The 18,694-nt window shown below is 46.6% G+C and overlaps 1 protein-coding gene across 1 annotated transcript; it reads left to right on the top strand.

Moving 5' to 3' along the window:
- The first annotated feature begins 3,589 nt into the window (after positions 1–3,589).
- Cplx4 (complexin 4) lies at positions 3,590–17,677 on the top strand. The gene is made up of 3 exons (XM_038332214.1): positions 3,590–3,756; positions 6,543–6,630; positions 17,450–17,677. Exons 1-3 carry the CDS (start codon positions 3,590–3,592, stop codon positions 17,675–17,677), a joined length of 483 nt encoding a protein of 160 aa, XP_038188142.1.
- The last annotated feature ends 1,017 nt before the right edge of the window (positions 17,678–18,694 follow it).

The raw sequence follows: 18,694 nt of genomic DNA, 5'->3' as shown, positions 1-18,694 counted from the left end.
ACAAAGAAAAACAATTGTAGATCAAGTTCCCTTATGAGCATAGATGCAGAAATTCTCAATAAAATACTTGCAAACTGCAGCTGGAGAGATGACTTAAGAGCACTGGCAGTTGTTCCAGAGGTCCTAGGTTCAATTCCCAGCAACCACATGGTACCAGGCTCACAATCATTTCTGGTGGCATCTAATGCTCTCTTCTGGCATAAAGGCATACATGCAGATAAAGCACTCAGACACAAATCTTTTTAAAAAAAGTTTAAAAAGTGCAAACTAAATCCAAGAACACATCAAAATATGTTCGGCATCCTTTTCATCAGGGAAATGCAAATCAAAACTACTTTGAGATTTCATCTTACATCAGTCAGAATGGTCAAAATCAGTAAAACGAGTAACAGCTCATATTGACGAGGATATGGAGTAAGGGGAACATCCATTCGTTGCTGGTGGGAGTGCAAACTTGTACAGCCACTATGAAAATCAGTGTAGCGGTTCCTCGGGAAGTCAGAAATCAACCTCAAGGCCCAGCTACACCACTCTTGGGCATATACCCAAGGGATGCTTCATCCTACCAGAAGGCATTTATTCAATCATGTTCATTGCTTCTCTATTTATAATAGCCTGAAATTGGAAATAACCTAGCTATCTCTCAACATATGAATAGATAAATATGGTACATTTACACAATGGAATATTAATCGGCTGTTAAAAAGAAATCATGAAATTCACAGGTGAATGGGTGGAACTAGAAAAAAAAATCACTCTGAGTGAAGTAACCTAAGACTCAGAAAGACAAATATGATATGCATTCACTTATATATTAGCTGTTGAGTCAATGATAAACAAGCTACAATTCATAGAACCACAGAGATTAGGTATGGAGTAAGGGACTATAGTGGACAAATAGCTCTCCCAAGGAAAGGGAAAAAGAATAGAAAGTTATGGATGGATGGATGGATGGATGGATGGATGGTTGGATGGGGTACTGGGATGGAGGATCAAATGTGGGGGGGGTAGGTAAGAGGGGGACGAGGGAGGAAATATAGGAGCAGACAGCGAAAATTAAAGCCACTTGAGGGGTACTATGAAAACCTAATACATCAGAAGCTTTCTAGAATGTAAGGCCTCACAGGCTTAGGGACCCAGGGACAGAAGGAGCCATGGGAACAGCAATACCTATCTGTCTCACTTTATGCATCCTGTATAATTTATTTCCCTTTCCTGGAGGAACAGAATATTCTCCAACCATCTCTACAAAGATCCTGCAGACAGCAGAACATAGTCACTGGGTGTCAAATAAAATCACTGCTGCAATACAGCCAGTGGGAGTGCCGGCTGGGGAGCAAGTCAGAATTCCATATCCCAAAGCAAAGCGCTGGAAAGGGATATCCCATTTCCACACTGGTGAGAGGACACCTAAGAGTTTTTGCAAGGCTGGGTGTGAGCACACACACACATACACGCACACACACACACACACACACAAAGACAGAGAGAGAGGGAGAGAGAGAGAGATAAAGAGACAGACAGAGAGACAGAGAAAGAGAGAAAGAAGGAGAAAATGTTTAACAGGCTAGTTTGGAGCTTAGAATGGATGCCTTCTTCATTAACAGTATTAACACATGGGTTTTAATTTTCATTGTTTTGGACTTTTGTTTTGCTAAGGTATAGTACCTACTGTCTGATTCAGACCCATCAGATCCAAATTGGCTGCTGGCATAGCTCTGGGGCTTCACTCTCTGACCATACCTTTCACAGAGGACAGAACTTCAGCAGGCTGTCCTTTGCTATAGAAGACTAAAGTGTTTGGATGTGCAATTCTTTCTACGAGAGGATTTCTCTGCACTTAACTGTAAAAGGGGAAAACCCCACAAGGTCTAAAGGTTAAGACTTAGAATTTACAGCCTTAAAGGCTCTGGGAGACCATCCAGGGAGATGAAATACATAGCTTACCTTTAGCAGGAGTTCAGAGATAGTGCTTGAGTGTGCTAAGTTCCCAGCAACCTCTCTGAAAACAAAAGTGGGGGCAAGGGTTAATACTTGTCTTCAGTGAATTTCTAATTCACTCCACGTTATCTGTTTTGGTCTTTAATGCCAAAGCTATTTGAGCAGCGTTTAAAACAGATTAGTAGAAGGGAAAATAGGCCGTGAAATATATACAGTAAACATGAAAAAAAACTACCAAAACCCAGGTTATCTATTTCTGTGTCTCTTAGGAGTAGTGTCCTGTGTCTGGAGGATTGTTGTTCGTATTGAGAAAATAATGAACATTAATTACAAATAAGGTTCCTGTCCATCCCCCTCCCCCAGCTCTTTAACCAGAAACATTTGAACATAGATTAAAGCAGTGTTTCTCAACCTTCCTAATGCTGCGACCCTTTAATACAGTTCTTCATGTGCTAACACCCAACCATAAAATTATTTTTGTTGCTACTTCATAACTGTCATTTTGCTACTGTTATGAATTGTAATGTAAATACCTGGTGTGCAGGATATCTGATATGTGACCCCTGTCAAAGGGTCGTCCAACTCCGCCCCCCATAGGGGTCGCGCCCCCCAGGTTGAGAACTGCTAGAGTAATGGCTTAGCTGAAGAAAGCCATAGCCAGAGAGCATGCACTGTTACAACACAGTGTGGAGGCTGTCGCCGAGTTAAAGCACATCACCCAGGAAGAGCACTGTGTCTAAAGAAAAAAAGAGCGGCAATGCACACCGAGGGCTTGACTCACCTGAGGTCTGTCTCTTAGAGTGTCAAAACCAGCTTCTCGGGAAGATGAATGGCACTTCCAGGCAGCAGCAGCAGAAGCTAGCAACTCTCCCTGGGTGAATTAAAAACCATGGCTCACCCCTTGAACCCTCTTGCCTGGTTTGTGTATTCTGTGTGAGACACTAGTCCTCGTGAAGCAGAACCAAACTAAGTGGAACCCCAAAGCAACGCTGGCCTGAGGCTTAGAGTCCAGTGAGATCAGATATGGATCAAAAGCATTATTTTTGCTTAATAAAGCATTCTGGGGGTTTGAATCTCCCTGGACTGTCTCCAACAGGATGCTGTACTCCAGGGCTGGGATGTGGAAATCCACAGCAGCCATCCAATCACTTGGCTCCAATTAATATAATTGAAATGGGCCTCTTGATGAAGCCCTGTTGTCTATATAATTTGAACTTCAGGGAATGGGAGCCTTGCTCAAAGGCAGTATTCTGGCCTGACGTGTGCAAGGTCCTGCGCTCAATCTCCAGCTATGGCCAAGAAACAAAATAAAATTTAGACGCCTAAGGAAAGCAGAGCAGGGAATGGGTGGGGCTTCTGCCCCGTAAAATTAGCTGAGTGTATTAATCATAAGGCAGAAGGTTGAATCTGACTGTGGGTTTTAGTAATCGGAACCATCTGCCTCCATGCTAAGAGTTCACCCTCTAATCCAGCTTACGGCTAGCAAAAGCACTCTCTCTACCACTGTGCCCTTGGACAGAGGAGGCTGCGCAAATCCTGCGCTCCCAAATGTGTGGCCGTGGTTGAGAACATTTGGAGGTTTTGCTTTGGTCTGCTTTGTTTACTGTCAGGCTTTGACTGGGTTGCAGTTCTCTCAGGCAGAGAAGCCATGGCTTTCTTTGTCAAAAGCATGATAAGTAACCAGGTAAAGAATTTAGGATTTGGAGGTGGGTCTGAAGAAAAGAAAGAAGAAGGAGGGACCTCGGACCCCGCGGCAGCTCAAGGGATGACTAGAGAGGAATATGAGGAGTACCAGAAGCAGATGATTGAAGAGAAGTGAGTACCGGGGCATCGATCCCCTGTAGAGCAGCTCCACCCTGACCGTGAGCCTCCTCCCGGGGCCCAGGCTCCACCCTGACCGTGAGCCTCCTCCCGGGGCCCAGGCTCCACCAGGAATGCGAGCCTCCTCCCGGGACCCAGGCTGGTGGCTCTTGGCTTCCAAGGATGCTTTTCCTTTGACCTTTACCTCTAGCCCGCAGAACAATTGGTTCTGCCTAAGGAGCCCCCTGCAGCTTCACTGCCTCTGCATGCTACTGATAGAGATGGACGCAACGCTAAGAGAGTCTGTCCACCATGCTTAACGCAGCTTAACACTTCCTGGTTTAGGCATGTTTGTAATTGGCCTTGCTTTAATTGGTCAAGTAAAAAAAAAAAGGTGTGTCTTTTTAATCTTTCAGATTAAAGGTCTTGGGTTGCACAGGTGTGGGCATTTGGGGACATCACCAAATGGTACACTTGAAAGTTCGGGAAATTGAGTTGCATGCAGTATTTTCTTCAAAAGAAAAATAGAGGGAGTATAAATAAATACGTAACTCAGGATAATAATATGCACGCTGAAGTGTTCTGGGGAGGTGTTCTGATATTTGCAACTTTAAATATATCAAAAAGTAAGAAGAAATGGATAGAACGGTAAGTATGTGTTTCGAAACATGGGATTCGAAATGGAGAAGCTAGGTCATCGAAATGTGGCTTTCAATCTAAGGTTCTTTCAGGTTTCCTGTATGTTTGAAAGTTCCCCTAATAAAATATTGAGTGGGAAGGATCTGCTTCCTACCCACACGGTGGGGCATTAACCTCTGGGATAAATCACTGTTTCCTAATTCTCTAAAACTTAGAAGGTTAAACAGAATGTTGTCTCAAGACTATTCCAGAACATTCTGAAGGTAGAATTGAGTCAAGACCACTTGAGTCCCAGGCACATTTAGTCTGATTGTTTGCTTCAGATGTAGCTTATCTTCAAAGTGAGCCTTTTGTGTAATGCTTGGAATTACTTCGCATCTTCAAGTTAAAAAAAAAAAGGCAATTTTCATCTAAAAAAAATTGAAAACAGGATTTTTTTTCCCTGCAAATAGTGCTTTGTGCAAAGATGCCCCAGAGTCTATAAGCAGAACACTTACCAGGCCTGCCTTTGGCACACAGGGAGACCCAAATGGCTACTAACTGGGGCCACAAGCACTCTTTCCATTCCTTGCCATTGTCCTGTTCCCATGGTGCTGCTTTTCTGTCTCCTTACTTGAAGACTAAGAGCACAGAGCAGTGGAAAGGGCCAGCCAATTGCTTTCAAGTTCCCTTGTTATCCTTCAAACCATGATTCAAGTCTCAGTCTTTCTCGGTCTCAATCCCAGCTTCCCAAAGAAACTTCTTTTATCCAACTTGGTCCATTTCAATACAGCCAGTTGACAGTGCCTTTGGGAAAATTCAGCATTAATCATGTACTTCTGGGGGTAACTAGGGAAGGAAGCAATTCTTGTGAGCTTTGCACGCATTTCCCAAAGCTGTATGCTTTTGTATAGGTCATCATGACCTAGGAAATCCATTTCAAATTGGCCTAATCATGGGTCCAATTAGGTCAGTGGTTCTCAACCTTCCTAATGCTGTGATCCTTTAATACAGTTCCTTATTGTGATCCCCAACCATAAAAGTCATTGCTACTTCATAACTGTAATGCTTCTACTGTTATGAATCAAAATGTAAATGTCTGATATGCAGGATGTCTCATATGTTGGGAGCTGTGAACCCCCAGATCCTGAATTTCTTGAAAACAACGAGTTATGATGCAGCTGCTCTGAGCACGAGACCCTCAGGAGTTCCTGATGGCAGGAGAGTGGTTTCTGGTGGGTTTGGCTGGGGCATGGCTATCAGTTAAGGATCCCTATATAAGCTGCCCCTGGATACAATAAAGGGGGCATCCTTGGGGCATTCTGTTTTAAGGATGACCTGTGGGTCTGTCTGTGTGTCCTTGTGTGTTTAAATCTCCAGACCCTTGCCCGGCTCGCGAATGGTCCTGTAGAGCAGGCGCTGCAATACAGGAGAAGTACCGTACTGTCACGTAGTACAGATGGGCGGTACATGACCCCCGAAGAAGTCGGGACCCACAGGATGAGAACCTCTGAATTAGGTCGTCCATTGAGCAGGTGCCCAGACTGGTGTGATGCGAATCGAAGCTGAGTCATTTGCAGATAGTGCTTCTGACTAGGGAAGCTAACACTGCCTGAACACTGTCACCGGGGCCTGGCATCAGTGACAATGATGGAAACAACCTGGCATACCTGGCATCATGTCTCCAAACACCACTGGCACCTCCAAAGAATGTCTTGGTCCTGGAGTAGGACACCTTGCTTTGTTGTTGTTTGGTTGGTTGGTTGTTTGGTTGATGATTTTTGTTTGTTTGTTTTGCTTCTCTAAGTGTCCAAGGAGAGTTAGAAACACAGTCTCCCTAGGTTCTGAGGTGGCAGAGGAGGAGCACGTGAGGAATCTGTCCTCCCTGCAGTTGATGCTGAGGCTTAGGGTCCAGGACCATGCGGCCCATCTACAGCCATCCCTCTGATGCTCTTTGCCTACTTCATGAAGACAGGCCCAGGCCCTGGTTGCCTGAGGACCTAGAGGTCCAGAGTGCTGCAGTGTCGTGATGATAGCAAGAGAGAAGCAGATACTGGGGATTTGGAGGGGGGAGTCTACATTTTTCCAAATGACCCAAGGTCCTGCTCCCTGAGTACCAGCCGGAATATATGGGTTTCTCTATCTCCTATGACCCTGTCTCCTATTTTTTACCTGTTTCTTAGGATGGAGAGAGATGCTGCATTTACTCAGAAAAAGGCAGAGAGGGCATGCCTCCGAGTCCACCTCAGGGACAAATACAGGCTCCCGAAGGTAAGAAGGGTCTCATTGTGCCTTAATAAAAAAAAAAAAAATGGAGAATGTTTGATTATCAGCAAGATCACATTGATGAATAAGCGTATTCCTAATTTGTAAATGTGCTATTGTAAAAAGAGCACTGACTAGGAGTTCATGTAAATAGCCTAATTTCTATAAATTTCCTGTTAGACTCAAAAAACACGACTTCTGATAAATGATGATCGTGTATGTGTGTATGTGTGTGGGGGAGACTCATGTGCGTGCATTTGTGTGTATGAATGTGGGCATGCACGTGAGATGGCTCAACTGTGGCCAGAAGACAACACTGGAACTGGTCCTTATTTGAAACAGCGTCTCCTTGTTATTATAGAACGCTTATACATCCATACGCAATGAGGACAATGTCATAGCTGACACTTGTTAAGTTCTTCTAGGTGTTGGGCAGTGTATTTCACATGTATCAATTCATTACCTCTATCTTATAGCAGAAGATACAGGCACAGGCAAAGAAAAGTCTTCATACCCTCAGTCAGGGTCTTACTCCCTTAGCTTCCTGCCTCTCTTGAAAAAGGACAACTGGTCTCTCACTTTGGAAGATGATAGAGTAGTGGGGACTCTCACCTGGCACCATCTGCTCCCACCTCAAACCTTTTGAACAGTTGCTGTGGTCCAGTGTGTCCCTGGCTAGTGGAGAGAGCCTGTATTGACATGCTATGGCACATGGCTCAGATATGCATTCCAGGATTTGTTTCCAAGTGGCAGAGGGCCCAGCACTTGGCTATTCCCACTCATCTTTTGTGTTCCCACCCAACCTTAGTACTTCCCGAGGCACTACCCGGTTCTGTGAACTGCCCTGCCTTCTCCCCATGCAGGGACATTCAAGATGACATTCTGAAAGTACATTGTCTATTACAGACTGCCATAGGTGCAGAACGACCAACATAAAAGTCCTCCTAAGTGCATCCAAAGATGAGCCATGACCACATCTGCATGAGTCAAAAAGTATAAAAAGAAATCTTTCCTTCAAAGGGTCCTTTGGAGGTCCCCGGAAAAGCTAGTTCCAGAGAAAGTGTAAGCACTAGTCAAAGCAAAGCCCCACTGCAAGGTCAAAACTGCTCAGGCCAGCAGGTTAGAGTCCATCCCATGGCAGATCCCCAAGATGCCCGCAGAACAAAGCTGTGCTCCCAGCAAGAGAAGAAAATGCCAATGAAATTGAAATTCATTTTCCCAGACGTCTAGTGAGTCAGGACAAATGCCCCTGCCTCATTCAGCTCTACTTTCCTACACTGTGCCTCCAGTGCACAATGCTTGGATACGTCCCCTTTGCTTGACTGTTTCAGTTTCTAGTCTGTGCACATGTATGTGTGCATATGTGCCACAGGTTTGTGTGTATGCATATGTGCTATGGGTCTGTGTGTATGCATATGTGCCACGGGTTTGTGTGTACTCATATGTGCTATGGGTCTGTGTGTATGCATATGTGCCACGGGTTTGTGTGTACTCATATGTGCTATGGGTCTGTGTGTATGCATATGTGCCATGGGTCTGTGTGGAGGTCTAAGGATAACCTCGCTTGCTGCTTGTCACCTCCACTTGTTTAAGACAGTGTCTCACTTATCTCCACAGATGCCAGGCTAGCTGGTTTGTGAGCTTGCAGAAAGTGTCCTGTCTCCACCTCCCAGCTCACCACAGGAGTATTGGTTGCCTGGCATACACACCTGCATCCAGCTTTCCATGGGCTCTAGGGGTCTGAACCCACATCCTCACACTGGTGTGGCAAGTGCTTTAGCCACGGAGCCAATACTCCGGGCGAGCTCCTGATTGTTTTCATGAGTCCTGCAAAGGAGGTCATCTAACTGCATGCTGTCACCTCCCTAAAAATCCAAGGAAAAAAGACTTCCATAGCTTGGAAGAGTTAAGGGAGCTCAGGAAAACTATGTCTGAGTATGCCTAGTGAGTTACAAAACAGGTTGTGCCCCAGGCTTCCTGACCACAAGCAAGAATGAAACACAAAAGGATTTGAACTCAGGTCCCTGTACCTATGGTATTAGCGTCTGTTCTTCCAGCCCCTAAACAATTGAGGGTAATTTTTGAACTCTCTTTTAAAACAACACTAAAACATTCAGGTAACCTGCACCTCCCTACTACCTGACTCTTTTGGGGACAAGTCACTGAATCCCACTCCCATGAGCACCAGAGGTTCCTCTGCCTTCATAAGCTCTGATAGTCTGCAAAGGCCTCCCTGGCTGCCTTAGCTCCAAATACACAGATGAGGATTTCACTCAAGAACACCCACTGCTCATCGGCAAGCTGCCTTCGGCTCCCTGTGGTGTTTTTAGATTATGGTTGCGGTTTGTAGAATTGATTCTATACAGTGTTTAAAGAAATTCCCAATAGTGTGAGAAACACTGAAATCGCTGCTGTGATAGATAGGATTGCCTGCTTTTTGTAAAGTATGTAGAATTGGAATCCAGCATGGCTCTCTGTGAAAACAGGACTTAAAACTGCAATTTAAAAAAAGAATCAATCAGGTCATATTTCACTTAGTCTATGTAGCACCAGATGTAAATGACTTCCTGTAGGGGCCAAACGTACCGGCAAATGCCGGCGGTACCGGCGGTTGTAGGAGTTAGAGAATAACCACGATAGTCCTTTTATAATTAATCAGTTTTAATACAAGGGGAGATAAGGGAACTTACAGAACCAAGGGTCCAGCGGAGCAGGGGAGAGCAAAAACGGGGCTCCTTCCGGCGCCCCGATCCTATTTAAGGGGAATGCTACTCCGCTGGGGCAGCCACGCCCCCTGAACGCAGGGATTGGGCCAGCTGCCCCAACAACTTCCCCAACCTCAACCCATGGCACCTTGGATATGCCATATAGCCACACTCTTAGGGGCCTCCTCTGCCTCCTGAGTTACATACCCCCTTTCCCACTCACTGATGAGACTCAGGGAGCAAGAGTTACAAGAGCCCGAGATGGTCAAATGCAGCTCTGGAGACAGACCTAGATCAGCACTGGAACAATGGCTTGCTGTTTCCAAGTATGGCAGCTCTGGATGGTGCCACCTACAGGCTTGACCACGGAGCTCACCCCAGAGTCTGGTTACATAGACGATCCCCATGCCAGGTGCCCCCTAGTGGTAGTCATCTGAAGGGCTCTCCCTTTTTTATAAGCAGAGCCCTGGCCTGGGTGATAGCAGCATAAGGACTCTGCAAAACAACTGTCTGGATGGCAGTTTCCCTTCTGAACGCCCATCTCTTTGCTGTCGAGGATGAGAGCGTGCGTTTTAAATCTTCCTGAGGCATACTGGGGGAGAGTCCTAGCAACAACTCTCTCCGTTTTAACAGCTAGGATGGTATGATTCTGCAGTGACATTAATTGGGCGTGAACTGACAGAACTAGAATTTTAAACTGCAAGAGAAAATGGGGGAATGAGGTAGGGGTGCTACAAAGGCCACCCTTTTGTTCCAACATCGTCTCCAGTCAACTTGTCCCAGTGGCCACCCTGCTGGGCTTGACACACTACAGGCAAATCCTCCTATTTTTCCTTGGACCATGCCTCAAAGCCCTTTTCACTGGCACCTTTGGCACATTCCCAGAATACCACAGTCAGAATCTGAGCTGGAGACCTGTAGACGCTGCACTTAAAAGCCAGAGGCCCCGGACTGCCAACAAGAGTCACTCCCTTGCCATTTGCCCTCCAGTCACTGGCTGTCTGATAGGGAGCTCCCAAGGCCCCTAGGAACCTAGTCACTGCATGCTTCCTATGCAAGACCATCTGAGGAACACGCCGTCATGGACAGCCCCCAACAAATCACTAAGTTCTCTTCCTAGACTGGATCTGGGTTCCAGGATGGCCACCTGGCTTCAGCTCCTTGGCACCCACACCTGAGATGTGTGTGTGTGTGTGTGTGTGTGTGTGTGTGTGTGTGTATTTTACTTCCAGAGAAGCACGTGCCATGGGTGCACACTCAATACACAATCCTGAAGGACACGTAAATGGAGATGTTTATGAGAGATTGCAAAGCCTACTGGGACAATTATTCTTCATTTGGTGCTCTTCCGTGCCCCCATCTCCTCATGCGCTCTCTAAACTGTCTCCCCCACAGTGCTAGACTTCAGAACTGAGCGGGTGGGCTAACAAGGAAATTGGCCCCAGGCAGAGAACGGCTGGACTCTCGTGAACTCCCAGCAGCCACCCCTCCCACACAACTTTTGTAGTGCATGCAGCCCTGTGTCATCTGATAACATCTACGCAAGGTCACCAGTCAGAGCAGAGTGTTAGCAGTCCATAGGGAACTGGACAAATTCGACACGTCCCAGGCTCTCCGCTCACAATACCCTAGGGTCACCAACACCGCGGTTACATAACTGCAGGAGTCAGTTTAGACCTGTTCCCTTGACCAAAACCAAACAAGGAACAAACCTGAGAAAAAATGCCTTCCTGTCAGATTTAATGAGGGCGGCTGTGTCGCATTTAGGAATTAGAACCGTGTTTTCTAAAGAGGTTACTTGCCTGGTGTTTCTTAGGAAAGAGGGTTTCACTCTGTTACTGGCTGGGAAAAACAATAGTGATTCTTAAAACTGGAGCAGCATAGGCTTTTGGGTGGCCATTGTTAACGGCAGTGGTTAGATAAATAATAGATGCAATAACCACGTTGCAGCTCTCGAAGGGATGCATGTTGCAGTTCTCGATGTATATGTACATCTATACCAGTTGTCATGATGCTCATCGTTGCACACACTGCCTGTGTTGGGATCCTCTGGTTTTTGGCTAGAGATCACTGGAGCATTTACGATGCCGTGTGTCATCCATGCTCATGTCAGGTGGGATCCCCTCTACCACTTAGTTATCCCTCGCCCTGCACCTTCAGTGTCTCTTTCTCTATGAACTCATGGAGAGAAATGCCTCCATCCCATCTAAAACAGGCAGGCAGCACGTTTCCCCTGAACATGCCTTCCCTGGCTTGGTTCCTGCCTGCAGGCTCCATCTTCCTTTAACTCGGTGGCTCTCAAACTTCCTAATGCTGTGAGCTTTTAATACGCAGAGAGAAAGAGAAAGAGAGAGCGAGAGAATATACTACTCCTGATTGAATGATTGTGATTGGGCTAACAGAAAGAGAAAAGAATACCCCATACCCAAAGAACAATATATTAGAACCATCAGAAAGAACCTGCCATAAGAAGTATATAAATACATTTTCATGCAAAAAATAGGACTGGATTGGGCACCACAGTGTTGTACACAACAAAGGGCTACTTTATATTATAATTAAAATGTCATATTTTTCTAATTCAGTAAGTCACATGTTTTACATAAATCTACAAGAGTCTTTCTAAAAGTAAGTGAACCCTGTCCCCAGTCGACTCAGATTGTACATGTAAGTCAGGGCAAATTAATAAGAGAAAAGAGTTCCACAGTGTGCCCCAATCCTATTAACAGAATTGTCAATCTGGGTCAGTCACTGGAGAGCATGCTGTCCCCCTGCTGAGCTGGGAGACTTAGTTACACCTGGTGTTTGTCTGCCCCATGAAGGGCGTTGCTCATTATGCAAGTCTCTCAACAGGACAGTCTTTAAATGTGTCATATTGAAATCTCCACTAGAATTTATTTTAAAGTCTGCTTCGTCTTAAAAAATTATAATAATAAAGATGGCTCGAGGCTTCTACAGCAGTCTTTTCTCAGGGAGGCCTTGTGAAGTCCCCTTCTCTTGCTTCCCTTCTCCCCCTCCTCCCCTCCCCTCTGCCTGCCCTGGTTCCCTTTGCTCCTCCTCCCCAGTCCCCTGAGCAGCAGCAGACTGGACGTCCAGGGGGACACGACATCTTGAGACACAAAGAGGCAGGATTTTCTTATGCACAGCAGTTTTCTCACTGAAGCCTTCAGATGCCTATCGGTGTCAGATAAAATACCAACTCAGAGAGGCAGAGCAGCTCCTCAGGATTACACAGTCTGTACATGGATGGTGAGAACCTAAACTGACCCAACCCTACAGACCAGACTGTCCTGCCGGGCCACTCTGGACTAACAGTCACAAAAAGACATCCCTAACAAGGAAAATGATGGCCTGTGTTGCTGGTCTTGTTGGGTATTTCAGGTTGGTCTTGAATTGTTGGCAATCCTTCTGTACTCAGCCCTCCAAGTGCTGGAATTATAGGCATAAACCATCAAATCCACAGGAACTGATGCTTTTTCTTTCTTTTTTTTTTTTTTTTTTTTTTTTTTTGGTTTTTCGAGACAGGGTTTCCCTGTAGTTTCTAGAGCCTGTCCTGGAGCTAGCTCTTGTAGACCAGGCTGGTCTGGAACTCACAGAGATCTGCCTGCCTCTGCCTCCCAAGTGCTGGGATTAAAGGCGTGTGCCACCACCGCCTGGCCAGGAACTGATGCTTTTGCAAGCATCTGCCTTATAGGACCTGTGGCAAGAAATGATCAGTGAAGGTGATGATGGCATATATCAGGAAACATCTACCCATCCAGCTGTTTGATATATCACACACCCAAAATAAGCAGACAAGTCTCAAATGGAACCAGATCCCCCTCATGTCAAACAGGTATTGGCTTAGTCACACTCAGCTTCATGAAGGCAGAACCATCTACAAAGAATGACATTACCTCATCTCAAGTGTGATCAGAAATAAAGGGGCAAAACCCAGAGAAAAGGAAATTGGAGATCGAGGGTTAGGCTCACTCTTGGGCAAAAGGTCAGGGGTCAGTCCCTAAGAATGAAGCATGGCCCCTGTGTCCTCTGGTTGTATACTGACTTTCTTGTCAACCCCTTTAGACTTAAGGGTCCTGTCCCCTCCCGGGGCTGCTTCCAGCCCCACAGCAATCCTGGCTCTCATCTATACTTGTACTTGTGTAAAGGGGGCTGTAACGGGCATGACTGCCTCTCCTGGAGTGTGAACAGTGTCAGGATGTTCGTGGTCTCCCAGCCTACGTTTTGTCACTGGGCAGTAGGAAGTCTGGATAAAACAGTCATGATCCAGGAGTAGACAAGGTCCCAGCAGCAGGCCATTCCCTAGGGGAGGTGGAAACAAAGCTTCGTTGTCTGCTCCATCCACCCTGCCCACTCTCCTGTTTGCATGGCCTTGGCTCCTGTCTGAGCTCTCTCACCCTTTGCTTTAGTCTGCCCAAGGACCCTTTCAGCAGGAGCTTAAACACAGCTTCTTGCCTTTCTCTGAAGTATGCCTAACCACAGCTACCCTTTTTCCAGAGCTGGGAACCTGGGGCAGGGAGTTTTCACGGCAAGTCTTATTTGGTATACTCTGAGTGACCCTCCCACTCAGCTTTGGACATGGAAAATAAGGTGCCCCAGGTAACAGTGTGATTGATAGATTTGGGACTTGACCCCAGGTCTTCTGGCTTCCCTTCAGCCTCTGGAATACTGTAGGCCACCTTGCAGGAAGACAGTTGGAGGCTACAGATTTCACAAATGACACCCACTCAGCCAGCCCTGGCTCTAGGACCAGCTCAGTGATCATCCAACAATCCCATTCGATATGAGCTTCAGTTTATATAGAAGGAAAGAAAGTTCTGAAAGGTTGGGTATGGTGGTGCAGCTCACACATCCTGTAAGTGGGTAGCTTGCAGTCTCATCGGGCAACTGGACTCTTCAGCCAATGACTTGACCCCCAATGCGAGTATAAGGATTAGTGGGTAGCTTTGAGGACAGAACTCGTCAGTGATGAGGGTGCTGTAGGAAATAACAGGTATGATCTGCGTCCCCATATCAGATTCTGCTGAACTCAGAAGAAAGGTGAGCAAGCTGCATCCACCTTCACAAACTGTAAAGCGGCGGGCCTCAGGCTTGAGTAGTAGCACCAGAAATACCGGGGCTAGATCAAATTTAGTCTGCCCTAAGTGTCTGGATCAGCAGCTCTGGGTAGGACCCCAGAATTCACTTTTAGGAAGGTCTCAGTGATGCTGTTGCTGCCAGAGGGGGTCCTATTGGAAGAGCAACTTTTGTGGAAGTCGGGTGATGGAGATCCCTCCTCCACCTTGTCAGGCAGGGTGGATCCCAACAGTCCGTCTTCCCTGGACAAGTGCATGAGGGACGAAGCCATTAAGACACATTCTTGGATGCTTACAAGGAATGCTTTGTGCTAGGTTATCCAGGCAGATGGAGCTGCGAGATTCCTGTCCTTTGTAGGAGTGTGGGTTCGGTGTTTCACTGGCTGGCTGGCACAAATACACTTCCCCCTGCCTTCCAGGGTGGAACTCTAGGCCCACAGTGGTCACTCTGCCCAGAGGCATTCTTTCCAGAGTCCAAGCTGCTGCTGCCAGGTACAGAGATTTTACTCCGGATCACAGGGGAAGGGCCAAGACCCCCAGGATTGTCTTTTAAATCATTTACATTTGATTAGGGGTGCGATGTTCCTGTTTTGCAGGAACTCAAAGAGAATTGAATGAAGTCTTTTTCTCACTACTCCACCAGAAATGCCCAGAGGATAATCTACAAGGAAAGCGAATAGGTAAATAAAAACAAATGGAAATGCAGAATTGGCGGGGAGCCCCCTGGGGATTTACTAATTACTCTCACAATGCTTTGAGTAGGAACTAATTAATCTCTTAAGCACTGGGAGGGGCTAAGTCACCTGCCAAGTGCAGGACTGGGCTACATCATCTCCAGAGGCTGAGTTGGAAGTTTATAGAGAGGGCCAACATAAGGATCATCTCCCCCAAAGCATCCAGCACATGCCTCCCAAGCTCATTCTGGAGCCAGACTCGCCCTCACTCTACTTGGATCCAGATAACTGGGACCCGAGGGAAAGGTTGCTGGGCTCTACATCCCCAAGGCTCCCTTCAGAGGTGCGGGATGACTTCAGCCACCATGTCCCTCCAAGCCCATCTAGAGATAGAGGATAGTGCATGTGTTATCCTAATGTACCTCCCAGATCTTGTGACAACTGGTTTCTGATCATCTCTGCTAGGCACCCAGGCGAGGGGCGCTTTCAGCTCCCTTAGGTAGTGACTTTATCAAGGAGCTCAGCGGATACTAATCTGTCTTAATTCAAATCAGTGTGACCTGATTAAAAGTCATATGTCACCATGAGTGATTTGATGAGCGTTAATAGAAAATATAAGGCTGAACAAAACCTACAGGGTGGGCGCTAACATAGGCCTTTTCTATCATCACCGTTTTAATAGCCTTTACTTCCCTTCTGTAGTCCTGAAATAAAGTTCACTGTACGTTACAACCTGATAGAAAACTGGCTGAGATCTGTCATCTGGGACGCAAGCTACTCTGAACCGTTCCCAAGGGAACTTTGATTTTCTTTAGTTTTTTACCCATTACTAAGAACTCTGCAGCATAAAGACAGCACACTAGAAAATCCTGCTGCATCCAGGTTACTTGGCAATAGAGCCAGTCACGCAGAGTGCCAACAAAGAACCAGCCTATAACACACCTGATTCTGTGTCCCTGAGGGGGGGCCCAGGACAGCAGCAGGGAAGGAAGGAGCAATGGTTTTAAGCAGGAGTTGCCGCTAAAATATAAAAGGTCATGGGCGGTCACTGACAACTCAAATGCCACCCCTAGAGTGAGGGTCAGCCAAACTCGCAAGTCATGGCATGAGGCTGACAGGCTGTGCAGAATTTGTAGTGCTGCTCTGAGAAAGAGCTGGGACGGACCCCCAGCTTCTGTGTGCAGACCGAGAGGGCTTCTGGGGCTGGAGATGTGGCTCATGGTTAGGAGCATCGGTTGCTCTTCCAGAACACCTGTGCTCAGTTCCCAGCACCCACCTGGCATGGTGACTCAGAACAGTCTGTAGCTTTGGTTCCTGGGGATCCAATGTCCTGTTCTGGCTTCCAGGGGCACCGTGGCATGCATGTGTCTGTGGAGGCCACATGGTGGCTCAAAAACATCTGTAACTGCAGTCCCAGGCACCGCATGTGCATGATCCAAATACATGAGACAAAAACCCACACACGTAAAATAAAAATAGAGTCAGAGAGAAGGGGGGGAATGCTAGAGCGCTTCTGGACTTCCATGTATGGGGACCGTTCGCCAGGGTTTCTGATCCAGTAGGTCTGGGATAAGTAAGATCACAGAATTTCTAACAGTCTCCTAGATTATGCCAGTGCTGTTTGCTCTGGGAGCACAGAAGGAAAATGCAATAGCAGTATGATGTTTTTTACTCTTTTTGGCTCTTTTGAGGGACCTGCCACCCAGCTCCCAAATAAATAACACAAGGGGCTTATTCTTAGTTATGAATGCCCGGCCTTAGCTTGGCTTGTTTCTTGCTGGCTTTTCTTAGATTATCTTATATTACCCCACCTACCTCTCCCTTGGGCTTTTCCGGTTCTCCTACTTCTGTAAATCTTGCTCTTATGCCATGGATTGCTGTGTAGCTGGATGTCTGGCTCCGATGCCCTCCTCCTTCTCTGACCTTCTCCTTAACCTTCCTCTCAGATCTCTCCTGTATATTCTCTCTGCCTGCCAGCCTGGCCTCTCCTTTCTCCTGCCTCTCTGTTGGCCGGTCAGAGCTTTATTAGACCATCAGGTGTTCCAGACAGTCAAAGCAGAACAGCTCACAGAGTTAAACAAATGCAACATAAACAAAAGCAACAACCTTAACATAATATTCCCAACAGGAAAACTTTGGGCATAGAAGGATCTGGTCAGAGGGAAGGACCTTCCACCATGGAGCTGCCGTCTCTGCCGCTGCCTCCAGGTTCAGGGCCACAACACAACAGCCAAGCCTGTTGCTGCCATCGCTCATTCCTGACAGGCCTTTATTTTTATGCTGCATTTACAGTTTGTTCAGCTAGTTATCCAGTTGGCCAGTTTCAGAGTTATTTCTCTGTATTATTTTTTTTTCTTATTTTTTCACACAGAGCGAAATGGATGAGACACAAATCCAACTGGCTGGGGACGATGTGGACTTGCCAGAAGATCTCCGAAAGATGGTAGATGAAGACCAAGACGAGGAAGAGGAGAAGGATTCTATCCTTGGGCAGCTGCAGAACCTCCAGAACATGGACCTGGATGCCATTAAAGAAAAGGCACAAGCCACCTTCACAGAAATCAAGCAGTCAGCGGAACAGAAGTGTTCTGTCATGTGAGGGGTGGTGGGGTGGTGGAAGGAGAGAGGGAGGGCACCTGCAGGAAGACAGGTCTCCTGGGGGTGGGGGATGACAATAATGCATCATAACATAGCAAATATGTGTAGGGAAATCGTGATGAGAAAGGAATCTACCAACACGTAGGCAACAATTCAGTCAGTCTTGATGTCTCGGGCAGAACACTACCCAGCCCTTGCTGCAAGGAACACACTTTCCTTTCAGTGATAGCCACGAGTTACTAGGAAATACCAGCTGTGAATAATTTGCAGAGCCATCTGGTTTAAGATCTGTAGGACAGCAAGAAGGAGGCCAACCAAAGCAAGTGGCTTTTCCTCTCCAGCTTTCTTCCTTAGTGGGCAGGGTCTCATGATGTCCAATCATAAGAGTGGTGCCAGTTACCTACAGAGAAAGGCCTGGGGAAAAGGGTGGTCACCTCGTACCAAGGCTACAGGCAACAGCAAAATGAAACATCACACCACCTCTTACTCCCAGCATCCTTGATATCCATGTTTTTCCTTAAATTTGCCTCTTAGACACAGTGCAAGTCACTTCGCCTCTGTGACCAGATATCTGACATAAATAAACACAGTAAAGAAAAAGAAAGACTTATTTGATCTCACAGTTCAGAAGGTCCAGTCCGTGGTTGCTTGGTTCCATGGGATTGAGGAGGGAGGAGAGAGGATGGAGTGGAGAACCACCTAAGGTTTCCAAAACCTCAACAAAAATATCACTAAAGGGACACTTTATATAGACAAGCCAAAATTTCCCAATAACCGTTTGTCATTGTCCCAGTGAAGATTACTGGCTGGAGGAAAAGCCCCCAACCCATGATCCTTTTAGGGAACATTGCTCGTCTAAGCTATAGCAGACGTGATTTCAGCAAGTGACAGTGGTGGCTAGGGATGTGGTCAAGAACTAAAAGTCATCAGCAGATGCAGAATGACCTTGAAAGAGGCAAAGTTCAAGGTCGAGGGATGCTAGAATAGCTATCGCTACCTGTGAGTGGCGCATGGTTCC

Source organism: Arvicola amphibius, chromosome 5 (assembly GCF_903992535.2).
Source record: "Arvicola amphibius chromosome 5, mArvAmp1.2, whole genome shotgun sequence".
NCBI classification, from domain to species: domain Eukaryota; kingdom Metazoa; phylum Chordata; class Mammalia; order Rodentia; family Cricetidae; genus Arvicola; species Arvicola amphibius.
This window is presented reverse-complemented; position numbering and strand designations above follow the sequence as displayed.

Bases quoted from the DNA above. Each gene is read 5' to 3' on its own strand.
- Cplx4 (XM_038332214.1), top strand. From the start codon at position 3,590: ATGGCTTTCTTTGTCAAAAGCATGATAAGTAACCAGGTAAAGAATTTA. The intron at 3,757-6,542 runs GTGAGTACCGGG...CCTGTTTCTTAG, and splicing joins AAGCAGATGATTGAAGAGAA to GATGGAGAGAGATGCTGCAT. The intron at 6,631-17,449 runs GTAAGAAGGGTC...TTTTTCACACAG, and splicing joins ACAAATACAGGCTCCCGAAG to AGCGAAATGGATGAGACACA.